General features: G+C 42.7%; 1 protein-coding gene across 1 annotated transcript in view; it reads left to right on the forward strand.

The window, feature by feature from the left end:
• Nucleotides 1-1270: 1270 nt before the first annotated feature.
• MYO1E (myosin IE) overlaps nt 1271-24453 on the forward strand; it is a 179560-nt gene continuing 156377 nt past the window's right edge. Inside the window, exon 1 of the mRNA XM_075857925.1 lies at nt 1271-1558. Within this exon, the coding sequence (XP_075714040.1) occupies nt 1556-1558 (3 nt within the window). The 5' untranslated portion in view covers nt 1271-1555. The remainder of the gene's footprint in view (nt 1559-24453) is intronic.

The following is a 24453-nucleotide window of genomic DNA, read 5'->3' on the forward strand; positions in this document are numbered from 1 at the left end:
CTGAAAAATGTAGCTGGTCATTAAAGGGGTTTTCCCATGCAGGACATTTATGACATATCCACAGAATATGTCATAAATGTCAGATAGATGCGGGTCCCACCTCTGGACACGCACCTGTCTCTAGAACAAGGGCCCCTAAAACCCCTTCTGGCTTTTTGTGCTCACACTGCCTCCCGGCCACTTCTTGACTTTATGGTCGAGAGTTACGGAAACAGTAACTCGCTGAGCTACGCTGTTTCCGTAAATCCCATATTAGTGAATGGCTGCTACTATTAAGTTCTATAGGAGTTACGGAAACAGCGTAGCTCAGCGAGTTACTGTTTCCGTAACTCCCGACCATAAAGTCAAGAAGTGGCCGGGAGGCAGCGTGAGCACAAAAAGCCAGAAGGGGTTTTAGGGGCCCTTGTTCTAGAGACAGGTGCGTGTCCAGAGGTGGGACCCGCATCTATCTGGATATGTCATAAATGTCCGTTATGGGAAAACCCCTTTAAGGCCTTTTTTGTGCCCAGCCATTAACGGGTTAAACAACTTTATTTATGTGAAATGGGAATGGATTATTATTATTAGTAGTAGTATTAATTTTATTATTTACACTTCTTTAAAGTAAACAGAAATATTATACCTATTATATGTTTTTTAAATGTAGCTACTGACAATAAATATGTAACTCATCCATTAACTATAGAAATTATTGTGAATATTTTATATTTATATTGTGGTTGTATAAATTGTTTTTTTCTGTGGAGCTGAAGTACAATCCAGCTGGTTACTATGATTCTAATAATGGACACTAGGGGGAGGTCTTTCCTTCCGGCTTCAGGAACTGTTCCTGAATTTACTGACTCCCATCCCATCCCCTTTGCCCAGCCACAATGCCCCAATGACAGCTGCAATGCCAATTATACCAGTCACAATGCCCTCTTAACAGCTACAAAGCTCTCATACCAGTCACAATGCCCCAAATTTCAGCCAACCTACTCTTCAAACTATGCCCTCCATAAACGTGACTAGATATCCTCTGCAGTCCTTCCTCTATTCTCCCTTCACATAACTAATAGCGCTTCAAAAACTACATTTCCCAAAACCCTTTGCCTTCCTCCTCTCCAGCTATCCAGTGTTATTCCCTGGGGTTGAGGTGACGCTCAGTCAGACAGCCGCTGATTGGCTGAAGTAAATCTTTGTTTGCCATTTATGGACAGGGATAGCCCGGACTGGTGCCTGGGTTTTCATTGTAAATCGCATGACTGAGGAGGAAAAAAAAAAAAAAAAAAAAAAAAAAAGCGCGTCCGCAGCTGTGTAACCTCAGCATCCACTGGGAGACGAGGCAGCAGGCAGAGCAGACAGGCGCTCTCTTCCAGGAACTCAGTGACGGCTGGTCTACCGTGCGGAGGGAGTTACACTCACACCCACTGCTGCGCTCTGCCTACCTGCATGGGGACAGTCCCTGCTGCCGTCCCGTATCTGCTGTAGGAGCCCTTCATGCCTGCTGGACTCAGGATACAGATTAGGAGGAGAGACCTGTAACCAGCTTCTTCCCCCACCACCAGCCTGCACAATGGTAAGTGTCTTCAGCGCCTTACAACTAGTGTTCTTACACCTCTACCTAGAATTTATGCCATTGTTTGCTATATTTATTAGATATACTTTTAAATTTTTCTTGTTATCTAGTTGTTAAAGGGGAATTCCACCTTACTGTATGTTAATACCTGGCAATATTGGCAGGGGTCCTACATGACTGATCCCTAAAACCATTGGGCCATGGAGCTCTGTAAGTTGCCTGAGCCTCTTTACTGCTGCTCCGAGTTCTAGCACCGATAGTAACCAGCGTTATATTAGTCTTATAATAGTGCGCCATTCACATCAACAATTGACCGGTAGCGATTCATTGCATAATATTATTCTATTTGTGATGGTTTCTGAATGACCGTTCCATTAATAATGAATGTCAGACTGTATCTGATGGAGCATAAAGTCATTGCTAGACGCAGTGCCCCATAGACCGAGTCAAAGTTCCCCCGTGATAGAGCCATCTATAAAGCTGCCTTAATAGTTCGCAAGGGCATTGCAAAGAGGGAGGTGGATGAAGCAGGTGCCCTCGGTGCCAGGGCGGGTGTCAGAAAAAACTGCCTTGGCCAGGGTATTTTGCTGCAGTGCTAGGGCAGCGACCTGAATCTTTGCTCCAGGTAAAGGAAACCCTAGCTATGGCTTTGGCAGTGCCAGTCGTGGTGGTGCCGGCCATAACACAACCAGCCACAGTACTCAATAAAACTTCCTGTCACATTGATGCCACACAAGTCGCAGTAGAAACGTATATCCTGAGAAACTTCTACTCTTGTACAGTGTTCTCGTGTGCTTTGTATGAGCCACGGTGTCCCTAATACTGTACACTGGGCTAGATCGTGTCCCACTCCACCCAGCTTATTCCTCACCTTCCAACTGTCCCATAAAGGAGGCATTGCTCTAGTCTGGAGGGATTACTTGGACCTGGCTGTAGTGTTTGGTCATTTCCCTGCTGAATGTATTTGCAGATGGTGCTGAACTTAATGCAGAAACAATTACAGGGGAAATGAATAAGAGCTGGAAATCTGAGTGATCACCTGCAGGACTCGGTGTACCCGGCTACTAGAGAGCAGTCCTGTGTGTTCCCTCCCAGTCACTAGGGTAACAAACTCCATAGGGACACACTTGTTTCTGACGTCATGGTTTCGATACTGCATCCGGGGTTCTAAAGGTAACCCATTGTAAAAATTCAAACCCTTTCTATTATAATTCTTCATGAGGGAGGCATTTCGACTCCCTTTTAAATACTTTTTAGCTATGAATGTATTTTCAATCTGATGCTGAGCAGCAAAAGAACCCTGTGGGTGACCAATGTAAATCCCCCCCCACATTAGGGCAAGGCATATGAATGTCATGGAGTGGGGGTTCCCTACTCAGGATCTCCCTCCACGGAGATCTGCTCTATAAGAGTACGATCACACGTAGCGGCATCCGCATGCGGCTAAAAACCTGCCCACTTGCGGTGGTAAATGACAGCACGATTTGTGCTGGTAAAACTTGGCAAAATCATGTAGGCATTGGGCAACGCAAGTGAGCAGGGCTTCCTCTGCATTCGGACAATGCTATGTGTGCAGCTCGAGCTCTTGTGAACCCAGGCCATCAATGTATTACATGGATGCCCATTCACATGCCAGTGCAGGGGAAGGGTCTGGCCAATAGCGATAACCTCCGATCGCCAGGGTTTGAGAAGCCGAACCTGCAGCAATCCGTGAGACGGCATACTGGCTTCCACTCAATAAGGGGATTGCTTCCATGAGACAGCCCCTATTAAGTAGAATGGCTGGTGATGCATAGTCATATACATCTTTCTGAAATGTAAATCTTTATATTAGCGGAAGATTTATCAGCAGTGGTGTAAGATGCATGCAAAATAAGGCACATGGCATGATCCGTTTAGCTGAACTCGCTAGGGATGGTAAACACGTTTGCTTATACTGCCTCATGACTGCTGTACATATGCACACATCTTGAATTAGTTTTGAACATTAATATGGCCCCTCTTAGGCACACCACTTATGTATAGACACTTCTCAAAACTTTTGAGATAGATGTAAAAAGTGTGTGAATGGCACCCCGAACCTTGCTCTGCATTGGGCATCTAATACATGGATCGTTGGCAGTAATCCTGGATTTCCAATAGAGCAGGCCTTCTTAACCCAAGGTCTGTTGACAATAGACTGCAGGGGTCACTTAGATGTTAGGCCTTTTTTTTTTTTTTTTTTTTTTTTTATTACCTGTAGCATAACTTTAGCATTTTCTTAAACTGTTGTACAGAATAGCAGAACTTGTCACTAATAGAAATCACAGGCATTTCCATATAACATAACAGTTATCTTGAAATGTCATTTACGTTTATGACTGCTGGAAAATTTAAAGCTATAGCACAAAAAAGGATAACCACCCCTGCGTTGGCGAAGTAATATAAGCAGAATATGAAAAGGCAGCGTTTTGATACCCCGGCAGTAAGTCTGGGCACATCAGTAGGTGGGATTTGGGAGGTATAAAGGTTTAATTCTGCATTTGGAAGGCAGGTTGGAGCCAGGCATGTGTATGTGGAGAGAAGGCTATCTTTGTATTTGTCCTGCCGGCCATACTGTTCGTGTTTACACTTTTTCCCACTTGGTGAGCTCACAAGGTGAATGGTTGCAGTGTCTTGGCAGAACACTGAGTTGGGTGTAAGCGTCTGTGGCTCCTTTTTGCTTACGTTCATTTCCTGACTGGCTTAGAACTGCTTTTGGGAAGGACAGAGTGCAGCAGTCATCGTGGGCTCTCATCACACACATGGAATTCAATCCTCATTTCTGGAGTCCAGACATAACTCACTTATGGTGTCAGTCGCAAGTATCGATAATGAAATATTTGGACTGAATTAGCATGTATTGTATTACTCATTACAACAGGGAAAGATGTTGGTTTTGACAGTGACATTGTTGTCACGTGTCCGGAGCGAAAGGTGTGTCACAATGATGACATGCCACAGGTGTGTTGCTGTCCCTAAGAGTGAGTCTGCACGCGTTCACACCCAGGAATATTTGTATGTACATCCGCTCTCTGAATATTTCAATAATGGTTTGTTATTGCACCAGCATATTAAATTCATGCAAATGAATCTATAATGGAGGTAAAGGTAATAATGCAGAAGCCTTAGTATTAGTAGGGAACCTATTACATGTGTAAGCTGAATCACTAATAACTATGATGACGCTCATCTAGACACTTAGAACTATTTCTTGCTTTATAAAATAAATATATATGTGTATGTATGTGTTTTCAATAGGGTTGCTAAGCATCCAGCACGGTTCTATATACACAGCCGCATCGAGTGAATGAGAAACTTTATTTTCTATGCACCTCATAACTTTATTCTTCCTGTATAAAAGTAAAATCCTGTGTCCAAAGCCCACTGTAAAACACAGCCGACTACCGTCACATGTGAATAAACACTCTAATCTAGTTGTTCAGTTTATTTTTAGATCTATGTGACTCTACGTTTTTGTTTTTTTAAGGTCTTGAATTCTAAAAAAAAAGTCCTGACTCCAAAATGAAAGGTGCCCATACATACAAATTTGATAATAGTTTCCTGGAACGGCCAATGTCTAGAAGGGTAGATTTCGACATGCCCGATCCTTTGTTCCTGTGAGATCAACCACTGTCAAAGGAGTCTTGCAGAGGCTTATTCTCCTCTTCCCATTGAAAACACTGAGCCGATTGTTCATGTATATGAAGGAGTCAGGAGGAAAAGATGTCGGCCGACCGCTGTCTGTGGTGTATGGGCAACTTAACTTTATTAAAACCCATATTCTAAATTCGTTTGATAGTGCTGATGTATCCAGGATTATGTAACTATGGTTACTAGGCAGGGAGGAATTGGAGGAGGGGGCGTGGGACATAATTTTTATTATTAGAGGGTAGGGGGCACTGGTGTAACTACCTAGGGGAGCTCTATTCTGACTACTGGGAAAGCTCATCCCTCGGTTGCAGTGAGGACCTGGCCGTACCATGTGCCCTTGCTTGCTCCTAAACCTGGCAAAGATTTGTCCAGGCCTGGCATAAGAACATTTCTGAGCTCACCATCTATCTATACATACATACTGCACATATGTGCATACATTAATACATAAAATATAATTATAAAGCAATTTCACTGTAGGGATTAGTAATTCTGAAACTGCAAAAACACGTGTGCATAGTAGTTTACTAGATGTAATTATTGGTCTCCTTAGCTACATAAGAAAGCTTGGAAAGGAAAGACGATGGAGCTCCCTTGAGAAATGACGTTATTGGCTGTAATACCCCTAGTTTTTACAAATGACTTTGTATTTTGTTTGTTTTTTTTCTTTAGATTTTTTTCTTTAATTTTCAGTACTAATTACAATGGGTGGAAGCTCACATGAACCGAGTCCTACGATTGTAGAAGGAAGGAAAGCTAATCTCCTGTTGTGACAAGACCCTGCGTTGTCACAGTGCAATAGACTGCAGGAATGGTGCTCCTAGGCCTAGCTTTTCACTTTTATATCTGGCATGTATCCTCATTGCCTCCGCTACATGATTTCTCCTTACATGGTGTTTTTTTATTTATATTTATTTTTTCTTCCTCCAAACTCCATTCTTGCACAGTTTCTTTACCTACATATATTTAGTGCTCAACAAAAGCAACAGCCACACTGTCTAACTTTAGTGCAATAGCTCTTAGAAATAAATAACTGTTTTGCTTTTGATTTTTCACTGTTCTGGTTGTTTGGTGCTGGACAAATCTAGCATCCTAATCCGCCATATGAAATATATTCTACAAATATCAGCTGAAACCGTTAATGGGAAGCTAGATTATTACTGTGATTTGTGTCTGTTGCCTTTCAGAGTAGCATACGTTACATTACGCTGTAAAAATAACATGCCCACAATGAGATTTACTGTACGGACTTACTGTGTACTTTATTTAGAAAGCGTCTTCCGCCAAAAGCGCAGTGTAGGAACAGTAAAAACATAATAAAGGTTCTGCCTGCTACAACTTAAAGTAGACTGAAGTCAAAGGGAGGAATTCATTAACCTTTTATATGCCCATTTTCTTGCAGAGAAAAGTCATAATTTTCGCTTGCGCTGCACTTTTGAAAAAAAGAGGGCAAGCTTAACGACCGGTGTCAGGGGCACTGTGGGCCAACAGAGCTAATATAATTCACACCGGTAAATGGTGTCAATTATAGTGAAAATCTACACTCGCTAGGGTTTCACTCTGGGGCGTACCAGAGTAGACCCCGTGCCAGGCCTCGGTCCTTGCCCTCCTGATTTGACTGCCCCCCACGGGTCAAAAAATAAGTTACATAAAAAATAGAAATGTATGCTTGCCTCACCTTCTCACCACAGGGTCCCCTCACTCTAACTGCAGGCCGCAGCTCATACAAAGTACTGATGCCGGGCAGCGATGTTGTATGTGGTGCACCACTCAGGACATGGAGTGCTGCGTCGAATATAAGCCCATGAGGCTGCTCACTTTTAGTATCTTGTATGATCAGAAGCTTGCAGTAAGAGTCTGAGGGGACATGTTGGGGAGAAGCAGAGTCGTGAGATGAAGCATACATATTTTTTATGTTCGTTCCGGAATGAAGTTGAGAAATGGGGTCGCGGTTTCACTCCTGGAGACCGTAATTGTTATGCCTCAATTGTAACGCACAGCCAGCCAAAAGATGCAACACATGTATTAATAAATATGTCACATTTTACTTTAGCAAACTTTTTAAGACTGGTGTATGAAAGTCCTTCATTTGGATCACACAGACAGTAGTATAGAATATTTCAATTATACTTTCGAATTTGCGAGCTTCAGTGTAAATGTCTCTGTACATTTGGGCTCTTATAGTTTATAGAGCAGGGATAGACTAACTACTGTGGACTTGAGGGCCATGTCAAGCATGAGCCAGTCTGACTTCTAGTGGCAAGGCAATAGTAGACCTCTAAAACCATTCCAAAAAATAGGTGGCTGCCTGGCCCGTGGGATTTGTCCAGCCCTGTTTTAGGTCCCATAAAATGTGCACAGATTTGGTCTGTGTTTGAAGAACAACAACATAGGTCTGACCATAGAGCATCAAGTTAAGGAATGAACTGTATTGATTGTAATAAAACATTAAGCCTATGGAGACATATATTTAACAGTCATGCAGTGACCAACTAGGATACTTGCTTACTACTAACTTGTTCAACATCCATCCTTCTTAAAAATTATGGAAGAAACCTTACAATAATAGCTAAAAATGAAGACCTGTATAGAGTATATTAAAAGGTCTGATTAGCTGATATAAGTGAGTTAATCAACTAGCCAATATATCAATAGTAAGTAGTAAATAATATGTGGCATAAATGATTGATTAACCTTTGCGAAGTACCCCAAAATGGTTCTATTAAAAAATATGACTTGTCCCACAAAAAAAACAAGCCAACATATGACTAAGGAGGCCTCATGCACACGGCCATGCCTGTAATCCCGGCCCGCGATTGCAATCCCGGCCGGCTGCCGACTCCCGCGGGCTGCATTTTCGTGCCGTGTTCTCATACAAAGTACAGGCGGGTTCCGTAATTGTGGTCCGCAATTACGGAGTTTTTTTCACGGTCGTGTGCATGAGGCCTTAATCTATTGAAAAATAAAGTTACGGCTTTCGGAATGCGTTGATGGGAAAAACAAAGATGCTTTGTCCTAAAAAAAAAACACAAAATAGGCTGTTCCTGAAGTGGTTGTTGGTGCAGATCCGTGTCGCACCTTTATTGCCCCATGTAAATATACCCTTCGCTGCAAAAGATCCAGCAGTTGAGATATGGCATACTGACTCTTAGAAGAGCAAAGTTGATAAACAGAAAAGTTCTTCAAGAGCAATGTTGTATGTATAAGAAACACTGTATTGTCTATGCTGCGGTATTTTATGTGCCTTTTATGGATGTGAAAGAACAATAAAGAAGTAGGACAGGAAATGTAGTCGTGCCTTTGAACTTCGAAGTTGGCAAATACTTTTCAGAACACTGGGCAGAAAGAAAAGCAAGCGGAGTACAGATAAAAATCAAGCCTAACCTTCCGCTTAAAGTACAAATGACCAGACTGGAGACCAAGTTCACTGAAAAGGACCGTTTAGAGTTGAAAAGACAAAAAGGGTGACGAGTGCTGTAATGTCAAGGTGGCTTTACATTTTATACCCTCCCTGTTTTTGCTATTCTAACAATGCAACACATAGATAACTCATTATTAAACCCGGGCCCAAGTGCCTTGTTACCCTCTAGTTATCAAATTATATTACAGCCCTCCTAGTACAGTTAGGATTGAAAATTTCATTTGTTTAAAGGGAGCAACGCGCGCCAAACGACAAGCTGACTTGTCGATCGGCGCACGTTTTAAAAGTGGTAAACATGGGTGATCTGTCCCTGTGTAAGACCACCTTAAAGGGGTTGTCCACTACCGGATGACCTATTCGTCGGATGTCGATGCACAGTATGTAATGTACAGAGCCGGAAGCAGTTGGCTCTGTACATTGCATAGCGGCCGTGCTGCTGAACTGCGGCTCTGCTCCTATTCATGACTATTCTGTGGCCGGAGCCATCGGTTTCCGGCATGTACGTCCGGTGCCCGGAGGCAGCTGATAGTTGTGGGGTCCAGGTGTCGGAGTCCCACGGATCATATACTGTCCGGTATTGGACAACCCCTTTAAAGCTATTGTCTTTGGTGATAACCATCTTTTTTGGTTTTGAGGTTTGTCATTGACGCAGTCATAGTTTCTGTGATGCATCACTGGTCACTTTCTTTTTCTTATAGCTTTAACTCTTCTAAAATGTAATTCACAAATAAAATGTGAGTCTCCTAAGGCTCAGTCTGAGCATATGATGCTTTAACTTCCTCAGTATATTAAAAGGTAACAATACTACGGTCCATAGAGTGGCAGAAGATGGAGATACACTTTTCATATGGTCACCAGAAATGTAAATCCACTTCATGGCACTTGATGTGATTTTTATATATTTTAATAAAACAGATTAAACCTTTTTCGGATGTATTCAGTCATTTAAAGAAAAATTGCGTTATGACCGCACTGTTTTTAAGGCTATGTTCACTTCTGCGTTAGTTTTTCCATTACTGTGTTCCAACATAGGAATAGAAAAATGAAGAAAAAGATGGGTTTGCTGGATCAGTCACGAGGACGCCAAATGCGCCCGGAAGAACCTATTGACTTTAATCGGTTCCATTGGGTCTCCGTTATTTCACTGGTATAAATAGTGCAGCATGCTGCACTCTTTTTTATTTAATTTTTTGCCACCATTTCTGAGGCTCCGACATAGATATGAATACAGCCTTGTAGACTCCGTTTTTTCAGAATTTTTTGACTAGTCGATCCTCTCATGAATTATTTTGTAAAATAAATTGGATACATTTTTTTTATTTTTTTTTTAAGGACCTTTTGATGTTTATCCTGGTATATCATCTAGGAAAAAGATAAAAATGTCACTACAAAATGTCTGTATATGCATGATTATTACAGAATGGGAGTAGGTATCTATTTTTCTGTAATGAGAAATTCATATGAAAATTTTATTTTGTCCATCCTTGATGCAATTATTTAGCGTTCGCTTAATGTAGCTAATGACCCGTGGTCTGTTAGTCAGCCCGCAGGGGAGGAATAATCGCACAATACAAAGCTATGCACAGGGGGTAATTGAAAGCTCTCCATGATAAATGTACTTTCTGTTTCCAGCTGAGTGTAACAAAGAAGTCAGATGAAAGTGATGCAGAATGTGTTTTCACTACAATTGTAATCCCCCCCCCAAAAAAAAAGCCTTTTTATTTTACTCTACAAGGAATGCTAAAACACAGACCCTGATGCTTTCTGCTCTGTACAGTTCAATCTTTGTTTTGGTATCACTCCCCTCACCTTAAAGTTTACAAAATTAGTTTCAGGTCGGATTCCATCGAGCCGACTGTCGGATAAATTTGTCGCAAATGGAAAGTGCCCTGAAAATTGATGTATAAATCTCTGAGGTCTTCTAGGTCAACCTCTGTCGAACTCTTTAATGCCAAAACCGCATTAGTAACGTCAAAGTGACTGCAACGTACTTACCAATGGGTAAACCAGAATTAAAATGATTGAAGACTTGTGAATGATGCGATGAAGATTGATTCACAAATGAATGTAAGAATTGTATAACTGCATCAGCACTACCTACAATGGCTGCCTGCTCCTGCCTCCTGCTCTTTTACACTGGACAATTATCGGGGAAACGATCGTTAATGGAACGCTCATTCCCAATAATTGCCCTTTGTAAACAGGGCAGCGATCAGCCGAATAACAAGCAAACGCTCGTTCATCCGCTGATTGCCTCGTTTTAAATGCATAAACTTTTCTCGTTGTTGGCAGCACATCTCCCTGTGTAAACAGGGAGACGTGCTGCCGACACGATAGAACTGTACGGGGATATGGGGACGAGCGATCGGAGTAACGAGTGCTCGTCCCCATACATAGATCCTTGTGAAAGGAGCAAACGAGCGCTGATCAACGCGCTATCTCGTTGATCGGCGCTCATTGCGCTGGTCAAAATTGTCCGGTGTAAAAGTACTTTAACACACGGACTCCTAGCTCTCTTTTTAAAATCTATCTCTCCAAGTTATTGTAAACCTGTCTATTCTCTTTTTCTCACTATGAGAGTCTCTGAGACTACTCCATTATCTATCTGTACTCTGTGTTTTTACTATCTCACTCTCTCTCCTATCTGAATTCTCAGCCACAAAGCAGCAGCATTTCCGGATTGGGCTGTATTATAGTGACTATGACTCATAGGACGGTCTTCAGTGACTCCCCTCTATACCACTTTATGATTGACTGTGCTAGGGGGAGGGCTGTCTGCAAGGCATTATGGGGAATCCTGATACATCATGTGATCCTTCTTTCTTCTGGTGATCTGTAAAATGTGGGCCGCCATTTTGAGGGATTAGTGCGGGACAAATTCTAAACGTTTCAGATTGGCTAAAATCTGAAACTTTTGGGAAATTCGTAACGTTCCATTAGTGTAGAATGGATTCACTCATCTCTACGTATGATGCATCCGTCAAGATCCCGTTTTTGTTTTTAAAAATATTTTTTCCACCGGATAGAATAGTGCACTCTGCTAGGCTTATCTGATGACAAAAAAAAACCTAAAGGGTTTGTCCGGTTTAGTAAACAAAATTTTGAAATGCTAGGGAAATCTGAGAAAGGTAGGTCCCTTGTTCAGGAACTTCATCTACTCGCTAAAGCAGAGAACCGCAACAAAAATGGTCTCCCGCTCCAGAGGACCGGTGTTTGTGCATTACATGCACAGCTCATTGATTTCAATGAGAGCTGGTTAATGCTTCATTTCCGCTATGGGGGCACTACAGAGAATTTGAACACTTGCTGCCAGGTTCCTTCTGGCATGCCACACACAACCTATGGACAGGTGGGGCACTAGTTTTAGATAACAGTAGCCATGTTTTTCTAATCCTGTATAAACTCGTTAAATCTGTGTTCACACTTTGCCTTTTATGAGGTCAGCACAGGTGTGAAGTCTGAAAACATAAACATCTCCTTCTGCCAGTGATGGCAAATATGTCAAGGTTACAAGTGCTTACAATAACTATGGCCTGGTTTAGTGGCTTTAGTGTCATTCATGACCATATCTGATAGGTCGTCACCTCTAGGTACAATACGAATTCTGAGTTTCCTGACTTGTTTGACTGGTAACCTTGCCTATTTAGAAAGCACAACCTAGAAGGTTATTATACTAATAGAACTCCATTGAAAATGTTTTGTTTTCATGCCCAATATTTTTTACATGGTATTTTGTGTGTAACCTCTACACATTCAGAGCCTCCATCACAAACTCTGTCTTATTTCATGGGAGGAATAGTGCTGGATGCAGCTCTATTCCTATCAAAACGATGGACATCACAACTGAACCCGGACAGATCTGACTGTGGATTCTGAACAGATTTAGATGCTGATTCTGTATTTAAGGCCGGATTCACACGAGTGTGTGCGTTTGCGTGCGAAAAGGTACATAACCGCTCCGTGTGTCAGCGAATGATACGTGGCTGCGTGATTTTCACGCAGCCGCCATCACTATGACACTGTTTGTAAACCGAAAAGCACGTGGTGCTTTTCTGTTTTCATTCATCGTTTTTACTGCTGTTGCGCGAATCACGCGTGTCACCCGTAAGTGCTTCTGTGTGCTGCACGTGATTTTCACGCACCCATTGACTTCAATGGGTGCGTGATGCGCGAAAAACGCACAAATATAGGACATGTCGTGAGTTTTACGCAGCGGACATACGCTGCGTGACACTCACGGACTGTCTAACGGCCCCATTGACTAACATACTAACATAGGTCTGTGCGTTGCACGGACGTATTATACGTTCGTCTGAATAAGCCCTAGATCTGACAGAATCTGCATCAATTCCGCTAGCAATGCATGTAAATAAGGTATTCAATGCACAGCGCTGACCTTTTTTTATATTATTCACTCGAATTCCGTGTGCCACAGATTAGCTTGATTAATCTTCAATAGAGCTAATCTGGCTGTAAATATGCAATTGAAATCTGAGTTCTGCGGATTTGCCTATTGCAAATCCTGACCAGTTGAACATACCCTAAAGGCCCTTTTACACCGACCAATAAGCGGCTCTTGTTTGCTCTTGTCACACGGAGCTATGGATGTGGACGAGCGGTCATTACTCAGATCTCTCCTCCCCATACATTATTATCATGTCGGCAGCGCGTCTCCTTGTTTACACCGGCCGATAAGCGGCTCTTGTTTGCTCTTGTCACACGGAGCTATGGATGGGGATGAGCGGTCATTACTCCGATCGCTCGTCACCATACATTATCATGTCGACAGCGCGTCTCCCTGATCACACAGGGAGATGTGCTGCTGACAACGATAATCTTTTACTTTTTTAAAACGATACGACCAGCAGATGATCGTTTGCTCGTTCATCTGCTCAACGCTGCCCTGTTCACAAAGGGCAATTATCAGCAACGAGCGTTATATTAACGCTAGCCCCCCCCCCGCCCCGATAATTGTCCTGTGTAAAAAAAAAATATAATACTAGATGTTCTTTAGATTTCTTATAAACAATGTCAAATTTCCACTCAGAGACCAAATGTACAACTTCTGCATTAGGTTGTTTTTACAAATTTATGCAGATCAGCAAAGCGATCTAAGGCCTTGTTCACACATAGCGTAATTTCTTCAGATTTTTGGTCCGGATTTGCGGATGGAAAATCCCCAGCAGAAATTAACCTGCAAGGCAGACTTTTAAATCCGTAGCATGTCCTTTTATGCTGCGAAATTGTTGCATATTTGTTGCAGACTTTCTCCATTGAGTTCAATGGGGAAGTGGAATTTCGCAAAAAAATATCAAAAACATTTCCACCTTAAAAAAAGGCCATACTTTCCCCTCCACTGACGTTCCCATAGTGACGCCTCTCTCCTTCCCCAGCTGGTGTTAGAGCTGCTGGAATCTTGGGATAACGTTTCATCCCATGTGATCGCTGCAGCCAATCATGGGAGACCAGGGTAGGGTGAGTATGGATTTTTTATTTTTATCCCCTTCTCTGGTGCCTGCAGAGGCAAATCTAGCCTAAAGTCCATACCTAATCAAACCTGCCTTGGTGGGGACTTTCTGCCAAAATTCGACTCTGTGTCTGGGTTGGAGTTGCTGCTGAGTTTCCCGCAGCAGAGTCAAATTTCTACCACAAAATCTGCTGTGTGACTGCACCCTAAGGCCTCCTACACATGACTGTACGACAGATTCCTATAATGGAGATTCAGCATAGTATGTCCATTAGGGAGAGTGTGCCGCTGTACTGGGTCTGTGCACATGGCATTTCTATGTGTATAAGTCCTCAATGGAAGAGCTCAGTGCAAAGTGCAGAATGTATAATGTGTTGTTAGTTTGTATGTATAATGTGTTGTGTTAGTTTGTGGTTCATTCACACTGCAGTGTATAACACGGTTTCTTATCCAGGAACTGACTGTTTTTGAATGCCTTATTTTGACGCCAATACAGGGCCTTGCTAAAGTATTGACCACATTTGTTTTTCCCCCCTGTTTCGTTGTATTACAACCTTGCATTAAGTGGATTTTTGGAGGTTTTGTACCATTTGATTTACACCACATGCCTACCACTTTGAAGCTGCAAAATCTTTTTTTGCTGTGACACAAACCGCATTTAAGACAAAAAAAAAACAGAACTTAAATGTGCATAAGTATTTAACCCCTCAGTCAATACTTTGTGGAGCCACCTTGTGCTGCTATTACAGATACAAGTCTCTTGGGGTATGTCTCGATTAGCTTAGACGCTGGGATTTTTTTCAAGGCAAAACTGCTCCAACTCTAAGTTAGATGGGTTGTGTTGGTATACAACAGTCTTCAGGTCATGCCACAGATTCTCACCTGGATTGAGGTCTGGTCTTTGACTAGGCCATTCCAAGACATTTATATGTTTCTCCTTAAACCACTCCAGTGTAGCTTTAGAAGTATGTTTAGGGTCATTGTCCCTCTGAAAGGTGATCCTCCGTCCCAGTCTTCAACCCCTGGTGGACTGAAACAAGGTTTTCCTGTAGAATCTGTGTTTACTGACCTTCATCTTTCCTTTAATCCAAACCAGTTTTCCAGTCCCTGACGATGAAAAGCTTCCCCACAACATGATGCTGCCACCGCCATGCTTCACTGTGGGAATGGTGTGCTTGGGGTGATGGGAAATGTAGGGTTTGCTTCACAAATAGCGTTGTCCATGAAGGCAAAAAAGTTAAATGTTTGTCTCCTCTGACCAGAGAACCTCCTTCCATGTGTTTCGGGAGTCTGCCATATGCTGTTTGTCAATCTCAAAATGTGTTTTCTTATGTTTTTCTTTAAGCAATAGCTTTTTTTGGACGTAAGGTGACGTCTGAGACTAATTGGTATGACCAGATCTTATTTAGAGGTTCCATAGCAAAGGGGTGAATACACCCACAACTTTTTTTTTTTTTTTTCTTAAACATAGTTTTTTTTTAAATTATATTATATATAATATAAAAAATAATAAAATATATATATATATATATATATATATATATATATATATATATATATGACGTCCACCATTCAGCAGCACCAGCTTTAAAAGTATAGATGGGTGCACGCCTTGGGAACCCGATCACCGTTCCTTATCCAATAAACATCCAATGATAGGCAGCACTCCAATGTCAAGGTGAAAAAATAGCTTTAACAGCCCTCGTGCGGCGTTTCGGCTCTGTGCAGTGAGCCATTCTCAAGCATGCTTGAGAAAGGCTCACTGCACAGAGCCGAAACGCCGCACAAGGGCTATTAAAGCTATTTTTTCACCTTGACATTGGAGTGCTGCCCATCATTGGATGATATATATACATTTCTTTTTTCATTCCACTATAACACTTTGGACTATTTTGTCAGGTCCGTTACATAAAATCAAATTGCAAATCCATTTTAATTCCAGGTTGTAATGTAACAAAACCAAAGGGGGGGGGGGGTGAATACTTTTGCACTTATGCTGAGACCACATGCCCACTTCAGTTTTTTTTCCTTCAGGGTGCTATCCGTTTTTGTCACTGATGGCACCCTGAACCCATTCATTTCATTGGGGCCATGCACACTTGCGTTGTTTTAACGGAACCGTGCGGCCGTTCCGTGAAAAGTAGGGCAGGTCTTACTCCTGCCTGTTTTTGACAGAACAGTCTCGGCCTTCTCATTGAATTTGTTCAGTGAAACAATGGACTGCACACAGAAGCCATCCGTGTGCAGCCAGTGTGTGACGGGACCGTCAATAATGGCCAATGTAAGTGTGCATGAGGCCTTATACAGTGCATGTTTGACCACCCTCTGACCTATATTAGAGGTTGCCAGTTTTTATCCTACTCTTATATAACACACCTTCCTGAATATTAATGGTAACCTATCCGGATGGCGAACAAAGAATTCACTGCGCAACCTGTAGTTCAGTCGTGTCATTCGGTTTCTTTGCGCTGTGCTTTTGTTTAATTTAGCTCCAGATATATTGTTTCCAGACGATACATGAACATTGGAGTTGTTCTATTTGATGTATTTTTAATGAATTTTCCGATCTAAAATATGTGTTACTGAACACACCAGACTTGTGAAGCCAATCTAAAAGCTGTCAGGAGAGCAGTAGCCGCCTGGCAACACTGTAACGTGCAATGAAAAATGTCGTGAAACACTATTTCAGCCTTCATGCCCTTCTGTTTTGATGTGATGCAACATACTATGCGAACTATAATGATGCCATGTTGAGTGAGTATCTTATATGGCATACCTGACCGGTTAACCCTTGAACTTGTTGTTACTTCTGGAACTTGTCATGGTGATGTAGGTATATATGCATGTGTGTGTGTGTCTGTTTTTATTCTTCAGCTCGAGCTATTTGATGGCTCTTAGGAACAAATTGTATCAGTATTGGTACATGTCAGATGCATGCAAATTTGTTTTTCTTACCATAATACCATATCATTGTTCTTCCAAAGAAAATGATATATTGTTTCTGTATAAATAGCAAAAAATAAAAAATTGCATGTTCGTGCACTGTTATTACTCCTTGAAGGAAAAAAAAAGATTCATCTTTTTTGAGTCACAGAAAAATTTGGTTTAACTAGATGTAGAATACTGTTCCTTTGCAGTCGCATGCATCTTGTGTGCCTCATTGCATTCCTATCACAGACATCACACATAAAAGGCCAGGGCTCCACTAAGGTTTTAAATATCGTGATCATAACACGATTGCGGTAGATCGTAGTGCAATATCATGCATGGTCGCTGCTAATGTTCACCTCTGGGGGGTGTTGCATGCTCGATCATGATTGCTTTAGGCATGGTCGGATATTTTTGCAATCCGTATGTGTTAACATAGTTTTGTCTAATCCCAGGGTAATTATGGATTGACATTTCTAACCTACACTTGTAAAGTGTCTTTTAGGCCTCCATACACATGACCGTAAGGGTTTTTTCTGTCTGCAAATACAGATCCGACGGTTCTGAATACACATCTGTAGCCGTTCGCAATTGCAGAAGGGCCCATAACTTCTATGGGAGAGTCCAAGCCGCAATTGCGGACAAGAATAGGACATGTTCTATGTTTTGCGGATCATTTCTATGGCACGGACACACATCAGTAAATATACGGAAAGGTGTAGAATTGAATGGGTCCACAATAATATCTGTAAATTTCATCTGTAATTACGTTCGAGTGCATGGGGCCTTTCTTTGGATAGCTCATGGACACACATGCGAACTTGCCCACGTTTAGCAATGTATTTGTAGAATATTACTCGAATAGTGTTTAATTTGCTGTGTGACATATTTACTAACCATTTGTGCACTGCATGAATAATCGCCATGGCTAATGCTTGGCCAGAATTTAGACCTATTTATGAAAGTCGCAAATGAGTAAAAAAAAATTGCATCTCTACTGCCCACAGATCCTGGCGCAGAAGAAAAGTGCCATGGTTTTATGCAGTGTGAAAGTTAATGGCAGTGATGTATGTTGTACCAGATCTATTGAAGAAGGAACAAGCCGTCATAAAATTGGTGCAACATACGTCAAAGTATTCTAGCTGCAACTTCGACATTGGCTTTAATTACTCCAATTTTGACAAATGTGGGCTAGCGAGTTTTATAGGAAGCCAATGACTTTACTGATGTGGCTTTAGGGGATGTAAATTCCTTATAAATTCTAAATGTGAACACAATAAAAAAAAGTTTATGCAAATGGTGCTACAGTCGAAATTTTACTGATCCATGAAAGATCATAATGCTTTCTGAATGTCCACACTTTTCATTCCAAAAAGGCTGTAAGGATCAGTGGTAAATGGAAATTGATATGGCTGCTTTCAACCTTCCCCTTCCATAACAACCCTTTTGCAGGTTTATGTGCAAATGGATGATAAAGTGGATACTTAGCCAAGTGCTGCTTGTGTGTTCAGTATATCAGTAACCTCAGCAGCCAGTATCTCTGTGGAAATGTCACGTGGCATTCATAGGCCACAAACAAGCGGCCAGCATTCACTATAGAATCCATTTACATAGGGAAGAATTCACCACCTGCTTCAGCATCTGAGCTACATGTGTAGAATAGATTTCCTGCTCCATACATTATATAAGCAGCAGCTGGACCTGCAGCCAGTGACTAGAAGCTCAGCTGTATGGTTTTATCATCTGCTAAAGAATATATACAGTACATGAACACTAGACCGCTTCTATTTGATGTATTAGTCATGAATTTTACTAACTAAAATGTGTATTCCTGAACAAGCCAGACCGGAGCTACATATCCGTGTCCTCCCAACAACACTGCATGGAGCAATGGACAAGGTCAACATTATATTGGTTTGTGGAGAGCTGATGGGATCGATATGATCAAATTCACATGCAGTTAGTCTCTATTGTGGCGATTTCGTTGGTTTGGCCTTGTAATAGATTGCTGTCTGAAACGTATGCCTAACCATACACTACTTTTCTATTATCTTTCTAGGTTTTTTTTTTTTTTTTTTATTACTTGCTATATGTATTTTTTATTTGGGAATCTTCAGATATTGATGCATTGAAAGCTGACCTTACTAGGCTTTATGGATGCTTCTTCCATTGTCCTGCTATTTCTGCTGGTCTAGCCAAGTTATTTTTAGGACACAACCAGGTTCTAAAAATAAGTGACGTCTCTGGACACAGCGGATTCCAGACTCGTGAATCTTTTATTGTTTTTACTTGTTTATTTCTGAGATGAATAAGAATATAAACAGCAGTGTGCACACAAATCTATATAGACCAGGGGTCTCAAACTCGGCCGGGTAAGTGGGCCGCATATAGAAAAAATGTGAAGTGGTCGGGCCGCATGAATTTCAAATTTGATACAATACAAAATTATTGTTAATCAATTAGTTATTTGAACTACTATAACACTACATTGCTATAATAATACCGCTAGGTTTAAAATTTCAGAGATTTCTCCACATGCTTATTTCGACAATCCAGCTTTCCAGTTTAAGTGTCACTAAATGCAGTCCGGCGGCTCAGTTAGCACACATGTCAAGATTGGGCAGCCATGCTGCCACAGCAGTGCCCTCTGTAGATGCTGCCACAGCAGTGCCCTCTGTAGATGCTGCCACAGCAGTGCCCTCTGTAGATGCTGCCACAGCAGTGCCCTCTGTAGATGCTGCCACAGCAGTGCCCTCTGTAGATGCTGCCACAGCAGTGCCCTCTGTAGATGCTGCCACAGCAGTGCCCTCTGTAGATGCTGCCACAGCAGTGCCCTCTGTAGATGCTGCCACAGCAGTGCCCCCCTGTAGATGCCGCCACAGCAGTGCCCCCCTGTAGATGCCGCCACAGCAGTGCCCCCCTGTAGATGCCGCCACAGCAGTGCCCCCCTGTAGATGCCGCCACAGCAGTGCCCCCCTGTAGATGCCGCCACAGCAGTGCCCCCCTGTAGATGCCGCCACAGCAGTGCCCCCCTGTAGATGCCGCCACAGCAGTGCCCCCTGTAGATGCCGCCACAGCAGTGCCCCCTGTAGATGCCGCCACAGCAGTGCCCCCTGTAGATGCCGCCACAGCAGTGCCCCCTGTAGATGCCGCCACAGCAGTGCCCCCTGTAGATGCCGCCACAGCAGTGCCCCCTGTAGATGCCGCCACAGCAGTGCCCCCTGTAGACAGGGACTCCTGCTCTGGGGAAACCCCTGACATCATTGTCGATGTATGGACAGCGATGTCAGAAGCTTCCCAAGAGTCCCGGAGAAGAGCCGATAATAGCGCTCTGCCCGGGACTCCGCTCTGGGGAAGACCCTAACACACTGTCCATAAATGGGCAGCGATGTCAGGGAATTCCACAGAGTCCCGAAGCAGAGCCGATACTAGCGCTCTGCCCCGGACTCCGCTCTGAGGAAGACCCTGACACACTGTCCATATGTTGACAGCGATGTCAGTGAATTCCACAGAGTCCCAGAGCAGAGCCTGTACTAGCGCTCTGCCTGGGACTCCGGCTCTGGGGAAGCCCCAGACATCGCTGTTCATATGTGGACAGCGATGTCTGGGAATTCCAGAGTCTCAGAGCAGAGCCGATACTAGCGGCTCTGTGTCCCGCGGGCCGCAGATGACAGCCCCAGGGGCCGCGTGCTTGAGACCCCTGATATAGACACTAATGTTGCTCCTATATTCAACGATGTAGCAGATGATGATGATGATGATGATAATTGGCCTTTTTGGCTGAAAGTGGTCTGACATGACTAATAATGCCATTGAAACTATTTTGGTCACTACGGTCTGGCACGTTGTTTAATTCACTCTCAAAATTACCTCTATTATCATGCAAAAGCTGCATTCAAATTCAAAGTGTGTAATGGGCCTTAGATGTATCACCCCAGCGTCTAGACTGTTAAGCTGCCCATAGAATTTAGCTTATTCGGCCAACATCTATACATCCGGACTCCACCATAAACATAGATGTATGGCTCTGCCTTAACCACATGTGTTTTTTTTTTTTAAAGGATAGAGAGAAATAAGCCGCTTCCAGACACTTCTGGGAGCAGGCTGTTCCCTGCAGTAAGAAAGGTTCGTCAACGTTACAAGGAAATCTGCCACTTCTAAACGTAGCCTAAGGCCGCGTTCCCACGTATGGTAAACACTGGCATTTCTGCAGTATCTACAGTAGCCGCAAAGTGGATAAGATTTAGGAAATCTCATGCCCACACAGCGGGAAAAAAACGCAGCGAAAATTTTCATCGACCAGCGGTGCGGAATTTAAATCCGCAGCATGTCCATTTATACTGCGTTTTTCGTTGCTTTTCTGTTGCAGGTTTTCCCTATTGAAATCAATGAGGATGCAAAAGCCACAACACAAAGCCATGTGTTGCGATTTTTTTGCGGTAGGATCGCTGCGACTTGGTAGCAAATCAGGAAAAAAAATCATACTTACGAAGAAACTCACTGCTTCATACTGCAGTTCGGCCTCCTGGGATGACATTTCATCACATGTGACCGCTGCAGCCTGTGATCACAGGCTGCAGCGGTCACATGGCCTGAAACGTCATCTTGGGAGGCCGGACTCTGCACAGAAGAGAGGGAAAGGGGTAAGTATAAAAGTTTTGGGGGTTTTTTCAGCACGGCTTTCCGCAGTGGAAATTTTGCCAGAAATCAAAATGTGGTGCGGTTTTACAGACAATGTGCTTCAGGTCCCTGGTCGGATACGCTGAGCAGTCTTTACGCAGCGTATCCAACCCGTGGGAACCCGGCTTAAGGGTATATTCACAGGCAGTGGTGCTCCAGAAATTCAGACCATTTCCACACCGCAAAAAGATGTGTAATTCTGCTGTGGTTTTCCCGCATCAGCAGTTGTGGATTCTTTTTAATTATTGTACATCTATTTGTCATTTTCAATAAAGTATTTTTCTATTCTCACATTTCTAGTCTATTGGCATCTTTTTCTTTAGGTTATATACATACATGTTTTTGATGCTTTGTGGGTACACTCCCCAGGATCTAGCTCACACTTGATTAGATGTTTGCTGACGGCTGCATTGTACTTTCCTTGGGCTGACCAGATCCATGCTGTGTCTTTCGGTTATATTGTGTTCTTAAATACAGAAATAATTGTGTATAAAACAGTGTCCAGAAAACTGCAATGAGGCCACATTTAAATGCACGTGGTTTTTGCTTCACTTATGATAGTTGATCGTCACAGATCCCATTAGAGAATAGATGGTGTTGCATGCAAATGTAATGGCTTTTGTTTCTGTATTCAAAGGTAACTAATCGTTCAAACTTCTGACATGTCATAGTGACACTTCTGAAGTTTTGATTTGTGGGGGTCCGAGCACTGAGACCCACACCAATCGCTAATAGGCTCTTTCCGGAAATCTATGTAGCGGTGGATGGCCACAATACAAAGTCTGAGCTCGTACACTGCTACATCGGCTTTCCGGAAAAAGCAGAACAGAAACTAAGCGACTGAGCGCTCACCCAAGTGCTTCTGCCGGGTTGTTTTAGCGATTGGTGGGGGAATCGGTGCTCGGACCCCCACCAATCAAAACTTATGACATATCACAATGTCATGTCAGAAGTTTGAACATTTAGTTGCCCTTTAAATTCTTCTGTTCTATGGGGAGCAAACAAGGCAATAGGTAATTTTTATACTTTGTCTTGTAGTTTTGTTTTAAGAAATAAAACTGAGCATAAATGTCTACTCTGATTCTAGACTAAAAGTCAAAGGAGTGAACCAGTTCCTCTTGCATATGGCTAGTGGACATTCACACCAATGTTTTGCGAAAAATCTTGCATGTTGTTTCTTAGCCATGGACAACATAGTGTTGGCTTTTTAGCAAACCTTGCACCATAAACTACAACTGCATTAGAGACCATGCAGTTTTCTTGTAAAGGAGGTCTAACGCCGGGTTCCCCTGGGACGGATACACTTCGTAAAAACCATGCAGCGTATCCAACCTGGAACCCGCACTACATACCATGCAAAAAAATCACACTGCAAGCTTTTCCCCTCCCTCCTCTGACGTTCGCTCCAGCCATCCCTTGATGACGTTGCACGCCATGTGACGCTGTAGCCTGTCATTGACTGCAGTGGTCACATGGGATGCATCGTCATCCCAGGAGGCCGGACTGCAGGAAGGAGTGCGTTCTGAGTAAGTATGTATACGCCGCAAAAGTGGCAACACTTGGCTTTCTGTTGTGAGTTTTGCATCCCATTGAATTCAATAGGGAAAACCCGTAACAGGAAATCAACAAAAACGCAGCATAAATTGACATGCTGTGGAATTAAATTCTGCACCGCAGATCAATTTATTAGCGTTTACGCTGTGGTTATTTTCCGCAGCGTGGGCATGAGATTTTCTAATTCTCATTCACGTTGCTGCTACTGTAAATGCTGCGGAATTTCCACACAGAATTCCGTTGCGTAAATCCTGCAGCGTTTATGCTATGTGGGAACCCGGCCTTAGGGTACATCTAAACCGAATAGAAAATTCATCCAAATATCCACCAGCAAATTTAGGTTGCCCTGCAGGTATTTTATTATTTTACATTAAGGGTATGTTGATACGCAAACACAAAAAACGTCTTAAAAAAAACGGTTTCAAGGGAAAACCGCTCCTGATTTTCAGACGTTTTTTACGGCCATTTTTGGAGCGGTTTTCAATAGTCTATGAAAAGCGGCTCCAAAAAGTGACTTGCAGTTATTTTTCACGGCCGATTTTCAAAACGGTCGCGTAACAAAACGGCCCTTCGTAACAGAACGCAGTCTTTCCCATTTAAATCAATGGACAGATGTTTTCAGGCGTTCTGCTTCTGATTTTTCGGGCATTTACGGCCCATAAAATGGCCGAAAATAGGCCATATGAATATACCCTAAGGTGTCTTCAAATGAGATTTTCTTTGTAAAGGGTTTTGACTGCTTTACAAAACCCATTTTTGCATACCACGTTTGGCATTCTAAGTTAACACAGGGAGTATTAGGGCTCGTCCACATGCTCCGGAATTGCTGTGTTTTTTTCCGGCCGGAAAAAACGCAGCAGAATATAGTAGCAGCATAGTGGATGAGATTTAACAAATTTCATCCGCATGTTAAGGTAAGACTTCGAAATTGACCTGCGGTGCGTATTTTTCGGACTGCAGCATGTCCATTCCTCCTACGGAAAGTGTGCAGAATTGCTGCGTCTTTTCAGTGGAGACGTCTCCATCTCCTAACGTTGGGAAAAACGCAGCAATTTCTGCACCATTTTCTTCCGTAAAAACCACAGGAAATGGTGCGTTTTTGCCACTGCGGAGAAAGCCTTTGATTTTCAACGGAATTGCTGCAGTCATTTTCTGCAGCGTGTGCGTGTGTGC

This window comes from Rhinoderma darwinii, chromosome 3 (assembly GCF_050947455.1).
Source record: "Rhinoderma darwinii isolate aRhiDar2 chromosome 3, aRhiDar2.hap1, whole genome shotgun sequence".
NCBI lineage: Eukaryota > Metazoa > Chordata > Amphibia > Anura > Rhinodermatidae > Rhinoderma > Rhinoderma darwinii.